The sequence below is a fragment of the Dendrobates tinctorius genome, unplaced genomic scaffold, assembly GCF_039654945.1.
Source record: "Dendrobates tinctorius isolate UK_male_01 unplaced genomic scaffold, ASM3965494v1 ptg000211l, whole genome shotgun sequence".
In the NCBI taxonomy this organism is placed as follows: domain Eukaryota; kingdom Metazoa; phylum Chordata; class Amphibia; order Anura; family Dendrobatidae; genus Dendrobates; species Dendrobates tinctorius.
In genome coordinates, this window is record NW_027361878.1 from 13,414,514 (window position 1) to 13,421,164 (window position 6,651).

Genomic DNA, 6,651 nt, shown 5'->3' on the forward strand with positions numbered 1-6,651 from the left:
AGCATCCTAAGGAATTCTCCGACCGGGATGGCCCTAATGGTAGAAAAATCATGGGCAGATGTAGCATGTAGCAATGCATTGACCGACGTGGGCTTCCTGAAAACATCGGTCTGGATGCGCCCCCCAGAGTCGACCTCAACACGGACATCCAGAGTCCACAGTCTTGCTGTCAAATGCATGCGTCAAACGAATGTTGTAAATGTTGTTATTAAGACTGCCCATGAAATTTCCAAGCTGGTCGGCCATGCCATCCCACAAAAATATCACGTCATCTATATAGCGATACCAGCACAGCTGGTTATAAAGGGCTCAGCATTCAGAGCTCTGCAAGATCTGCAGCAGAAAAAACAGGGATTTTATCATAACTGCACCAAGCAGAGCAACAAGTGACATATCGCTGGATTAGGGGTCTCTGTCCCTACATTATGCTGCTCTCATATCTGCAGCAAACACCTGGTGATAGATTCCCTTTAATGGAACCAGTTACACAACAGTCTGTGGTCACGTGTTTTTTCTGATGACACCTGTGTATATGTAATATGTGATGTCGCCTTCTTTATCTACACAGATCTCCCCTGCTCTTTGCCTGATAGGACTCCTGCTAATGTGTGTGAGTGGAAAAGAACCGACCAGAGGAGCTGCAGAGGGAAATAACAGCAAACCGCTGAGCTCCAGAACATGGATTTCAGATGTGAAGCAACTCAGTAAAAAGTAGGTATTTTCTGTGCACTGATTGATGTCACTGATCCACCCCGTGACTTCTGTGTTATTTACATGTTTTTCCCCTTTTCACTTTCTGCAGCCGAAGCTTTGTGTTTTCCACACTTGCGATGACGACTGTAAAGGTTGCTACAGGTGTTATCGGCTCCTACACTCTTATCTTCCTGCACTGTGCCCGGGACATCATACAAGAGAGCGCACGAAATCCCCAGACTGAAGTCGGCAGTGACTATGACAGGTACAAGTTTTCCAAACTTTGATTTGACAATCACTGGTGGGAATCTAATGTTCCCTCTACCCCAGTTTTCTCTTTAAAAAAGAATTTATATTTCAAATGATTTTTATATCAAATTATTTATATTTCATTCATTCGAGCGCCTTCACTAATCTCTTTCTTTACCACTTTTCTTTGCAGTCTGATCTTTGGGTTAATTTCTTGCATCTCTGGCATCTTGGGAGTTGTAGTAGGCGCGAAGATAGCCAAACTATACAAGAAGTACAAACCTTGTGCCGTTCCGATAGTTTATGCGTGTGGCCTGCACGGATCTGCCATTTTCTTGTTCTTCGCTCTATTTATGGGAAACATCAGTCTCGTGGCCACTTATGTAAGTACCTGATGTGTAGATTACTTTTATAACCTTAATGGGTCTCGGAAATAGGATGGATGTAATGAGCAGTACAAATCATAGACTATGACGGGGGCTGTCTATGAATGTATGGAAACTGGGGGGATGAATGGATTAAAGGGAACCTGTCACCTCGTTTTTCCGCTATAAGCTATGGCCACTGCCTTTCGGGGCTTATCTACAGCATTCTATAATGTGTATATGTATTGTTCCTTATCTCTGCAGGTGTTTATATTCATCGGACTCATGTGTCTGAATCTGACCTACTTCGTTTCAGCTGATATTCGCCTGGTGAGTGGAGAAAAGCGCTAAACGTTGCACAGCTAAAATTCTATTTATGTAGTCAGTCTGTATGTTCTGTTTCACCCATCAAGGCCACTTAATCCTGGCTGTATCCAAGCATTTGTTGGATAATTCCCAACTAAACTCCAAAATAGACTTGACCCAAGAAGGTTAAAAACTTCTTTAATAAAATCTCAGTCTACAACGGGTTTCTGGGCTTTTATTTCAATCCTGGCTGACTGTGCTCTTTACTTCTGTTTCACATATGTTCACTTTGCCAATGTTCTCTTATCTTGCTGCATCCAGTGACTTCCTTCTGCTCACTCAGAATATTCTCTTGTTTTAGGATGTGGCATCTCCTGCAAGCCGATCAACAGCAAAGGCCATATCTATGATAGTGACCGACCTGCTGGGGAAGGTCGGAAGCTCCTATTTCTTCGGGCTGGTAAGTAACTGTTACATATTTCCACATCACTTTAAAGCTACATTCATACATCTTTTTCCATTTGTACAACCTAGAAACATAGAATGTAAGAGTTGGAAGGGCCCTCCAGGGTCATTGTGTCCAACCTCCTGCTCAATGCAGGATTCACTAAACCATCTCAGACAGATGTCTGTCAAGCCTCTGTTTGTTGACTTCCATTGAAGGAGTACTCACCAGCTCTTGTGGCAGCCTGTTCCACTCATTGATTACCCTCATTGTCAAAAACCTTTTGCTGTTATCTATTCTGTATATTCTCCCTTTCAGTTTCATTCATTGTTTCTCATGTTTCCATGTGCAAATGAGAGTAAGGGTGATCTCTCTACACTGTGACAGCCCTTCAGATATTTGTAGACAGTCTCCTCTTAGCCTTTTTTTTGCAAGCTAAACATTCCCAGATCCTTTAACCGTTCCTCGTAAGACATACTTTGCAGTCTGCTCACCATCCTGGTACCTCTTCTCTGAACTTGCTCCAGTTTTTCGATGTCTTTTGTAAAATGTGGTGCCCAGAACTGAACACAGTATTACATATGAGGTCTGATCAAAGAGGAGTAGAGGGGGATAATTACTTCAAGTGATCTAGACTCCTTTCTGCTTTTCTTAATACATCCTACAACTTCATTTGCCTTTTTTTGCTTCTGCATCACACTGTTAACTCATGTACAGTCTGTGATCTACTAGTATACCCGTCCTTTTCAAACGTACTGTTGCTTAGTTCTATTCTTCCCATTCTGTACTTGGAATTTTATTTTTTCTTGCCCACGTGTAGAATCTTGCATTTCTCCATGTTAAATATAATTCTATTAGTCGCTGCCCATTATTCAAGTTTATCTAGATAATTCTGAATCCTTTCTCTGTCTTCTCTAGTGTTAGCTATTGATTCCTAGCTTTTCATTGTCTGCAAATTTGATCAGTTTACCTTCAGTTCCCTTACCTAGATCATTTATAAAAATGTTGCACAACACTGTAGCCAGGAAAGAGCCGTGTAGTACCCCACTTGAAGCACTCTTCCAATTGGATGTTCAACTATTTATTACCACTCTTTGAGTACGATCACTGAGACAGTTATGAATCCACCTAATCGTAGCCTTGTCAATCCCATACTTGGTCATTTTTTCAATAAGGATTGCACGAGATACTTTATCAAACGCTTTGATGAAGTCAAGATATACTATATATACCGCATTTCCCTGATCCACCCTGCCAGAGATTCCATTATAGAAGGAAATTAGATTAGTCTGGCATGACTTGTTTGCTACAAATCCATGCTGGCTCTTGTTAATTACTGTAATCTTATTCAAGTACTTACATACATGCAGTTTAATAATTTGTTCAAAGATCTTTCCTGGTATAGAATTAAGGCTCACTGGCCTGTAATTTCCTGGTTCCAACGTCTTTCCTTTTTTGAAGATAGGGACATTTGCCCTTCTCTAATCTTATGAGACGTTTCCTGTTCTTTCAGGTTTTTTCCCAGTTTTGGGAAAAGGTAATACATAATTATCGACAGTATCCCCAATCAGAATATCAGTTCAAAATAAAGTGCAAGTGCATATTCTCCAAAGATATAGGGATCCTCGGCGGGCCATCCCTGCCCCCTGAGAAAGCCATTAAGAAATGTGTGTTGGGGCGCATGGCTACAGATGGACATCAGTATGGGTGAGAACTATTTATAATATTTATGGCCCGTTAGCTTATTAGGTGGTGAGTTTTATGTGATAGGTCACTGACCGGAGAGCTGGGAGAAATCTCCATGCTGTTGTAGTGTTACTTACCTATATGGCATTTAGGATTTGGCCATCCCTACATCTTTGGAGAATATGCACTGGCACTTTATTTTGAACTGATATTCTGATTGTGGATACTGTCGATACTTATGTATTACCTTTTCCCATGATTTTTTCTCTTTTGTAGCATCATGTTTTACATCTTGGCATCTGTGGCCATATTCGGATACCTCTGTTTATATACACTATTAATTGATTGATTGTCTTTTTTATTTATTATGCTATTGAAGAATGTTACATTTTATTCTATTCAAAAAATTCCTTTGTCTTTTGGTGGTGTATTTGCACTATGTTTTGGTGTTTGAATGTTGTTTGGGAGCTCCACAGGGTTTATACCCATATTCATTTGGGTTGTTTAAATCCTGAATTCTGATTATGATATCTGTATTTGAGATTGTGTTATTCTGTCTCTAGACATTGAGTAGTCTAGAGTTGGGGCTGCAGAAACTGGAACTGGTGCTGTTCATGGTTTGGAGGATGGAGGCTCCTCCTCTATCTGCAGTTAGGCACCTTCTGATCACCAGATTTCATTGTTATCCATTGACTGCTGTCAGTGTAAATGTGTCCAGTCAATTATGTATACTGTGTTTTACTTTCATTAACCATACATAACTATTTATTTTGTCATATCTTCAGATATATGAATGCATCAAAAGTTATTGTCCTGACACGGTGCTATGGAAGTTCCAAAGTTTGCAGTGTGTCCTCATGGCTTGTTCCAGTGTCGTGGCTATCGCAGGAGGATGCTTTTTTGCATGTGCCTGCTTTATTGAAAAAGATCATAAGACGGCAGAGACAGAGTCTGAAGGTACGTGCAGAAATATGTTCATTATCCACTCATATCTCTTGCAGAATTAATTTGGATTAGCACTAGCTCCATAATCAGTAACTGTAATACCCAGCATCTGTATAATTCATCTCTCTCCATAACAAAGCTCCATAACATAAGAGTAACAAAGCTCCATAACTAAATATGCATATATTTTAACCTGGTATAAATTCTGCCCTTTTTCTGAATCTGGCGTTGTTTGTCTGTTGTTCTCATATCTCCCCATTCCTGATGTATGTTTCCCTGTATATTTATCAAGCATTTTAGCCAACTAGGCATGGTCATCAAGATATTTCTCAAAAACAGAAAAATTTCGACGCTCACACCCACTTAAAAAAATACTAGATTTATATAAAGGGAGAATTGAGAACCCTAGGAGTAAAGGACGAGCAACGGTATTTTCAGGAGAATGACGGCATTTAGAACAGTTGAAAAAATAGTTAAATGTCCAGTCATCTTGTTCAATTGTGTTAATTTAACATTTCCAAATTTTACAATAATATTAACAAGGAGTATAAACTGGGGAGGGATAAAAAGGGAAGAATGGGGTATCAATGCAAAGTTATGAGAACGAAAGTAAAGTCAAGACTGCTCATTATTATTAGGAATAAACAGACTATTATAATGTTGCATTTTGTACATAATATTTGTAAACTTTTAATTTGGTACACCAAAAAAGAAAACGGATGGCACTCACCGGTTAAAATCTTCTTTATTCCAATACTTTAAAATATCGGTGTAGGGAGGATGGGAGCGGGAGTGGAAATGACGACAGCTGTTTTGTGCTGCAGTAGCGCTTCTACTGGTCTCATGACATTCATCCAACTCAATATGGGTTTTAAAAAAACTTTTTTACCTAAGCACAAAGTTGAACTTATATATTGTGCGTTGATGCCCCTTCCATTACATCTGATATTGATGGAGCAATTATTTGCTTCCATTTTGTTGCAATTAAATGTGTAATAACCAAAAAGATGTAACAAGAGATATGTTGAAATTTGGGTAGGATTTCTTCTACATCTTGCAATAATACTAACTATGGAGTAATAATGGGTTTAGAAATTCATAGGAGTAAGATCGAAGTTTCTTTCCACAATTACTTTAAAAGTGGACAACTCCAAAATATGGGTAACATTTCCCTCGGTTTCCCACAGCCTCTCCAGCATAGAGGAGATTGGGAAGGAAATACTCTCTGGAGTTGCATTGGAGTAAAGAACCACCGTAACATAATGTCATAGTGTGCCTCATGGAGAGAAGCGCACGTACTGGTAGAATACGTCAGGTTTAATGCTTTACTGTATATATAGATAATCCTTCTGTATTATTTTCTATAAAATCATTTTTTAATCCTGTTTCCATGTTTTCTTTATAGATTTGGTACTGGACGTAACAGTTACAACTCCATAAATTCAAGAAAACATGTCAGAAAAAAAGAGGCAGATTCCGAGCTCGGTCTCTGTTCTCACTTACTGGACTTTCCGCAGTCAGACATACTCACGGAATAAAGTGAGTTTCCTGCTGCATAAAGAGACAGATTCCGGGCTCAGTTTCTGTACTCAATTATAGACATGTCACTTATTGGACTTTCCGCAGTCAGACATACTCACGGAATAATGTGAGTTTCCTGCTGCATAAAGAGACAGATTCCGAGCTCGGTTTCTGTACTCAGTTATAGACATGTCACTTATTGGACTTTCCGCAGTCAGATATACTCACGGAATAATGTGAGTTTCCTGCTGCATAAAGAGACAGATTCCGGGCTCGGTTTCTGTACTCAATTATAGACATGTCACTTATTGGACTTTCTGCAGTCAGACATACTCACGGAATAATGTGAGTTTCCTGCTGCATAAAGAGACAGATTCCGGGCTCGGTTTCTGTACTCAATTATAGACATGTCACTTATTGGAATTTCCGCAGTCAGACATA

The 6,651-nt window shown here is 39.5% G+C and overlaps 1 protein-coding gene across 3 annotated transcripts; it reads left to right on the forward strand.

The window, feature by feature from the left end:
- Positions 1-575: 575 nt before the first annotated feature.
- Positions 576-6,223, forward strand: LOC141058163 (protein spinster homolog 1-like). Of its 3 annotated transcripts, none has more exons than XM_073554306.1 (7): positions 576-711; positions 803-958; positions 1,136-1,325; positions 1,572-1,637; positions 1,975-2,073; positions 4,530-4,701; positions 6,095-6,223. In XM_073554306.1, the coding sequence occupies exons 1-7, from the start codon at positions 605-607 to the stop codon at positions 6,127-6,129; spliced, it is 825 nt and encodes a 274-aa protein (XP_073410407.1). In that variant the 5' UTR covers positions 576-604; the 3' UTR covers positions 6,130-6,223. The 3 variants fall into 3 exon arrangements, with proteins under 3 accessions (XP_073410407.1, XP_073410408.1, XP_073410406.1); XM_073554307.1 differs by lacking the exon at positions 6,095-6,223 and adding an exon at positions 5,877-6,074; XM_073554305.1 differs by lacking the exon at positions 6,095-6,223 and having other exon boundaries at positions 4,530-5,865.
- The last annotated feature ends 428 nt before the right edge of the window (positions 6,224-6,651 follow it).

Excerpts from the sequence above, each read along its gene's own strand:
- LOC141058163 (XM_073554305.1), top strand. The coding sequence starts at position 605 with ATGTGTGTGAGTGGAAAAGAACCGACCAGAGGAGCTGCAGAGGGAAAT. Across the intron at positions 712-802 it reads GTGAAGCAACTCAGTAAAAA|CCGAAGCTTTGTGTTTTCCA; the intron begins GTAGGTATTTTC and ends CACTTTCTGCAG. Across the intron at positions 1,326-1,571 it reads TCAGTCTCGTGGCCACTTAT|GTGTTTATATTCATCGGACT; the intron begins GTAAGTACCTGA and ends TTATCTCTGCAG.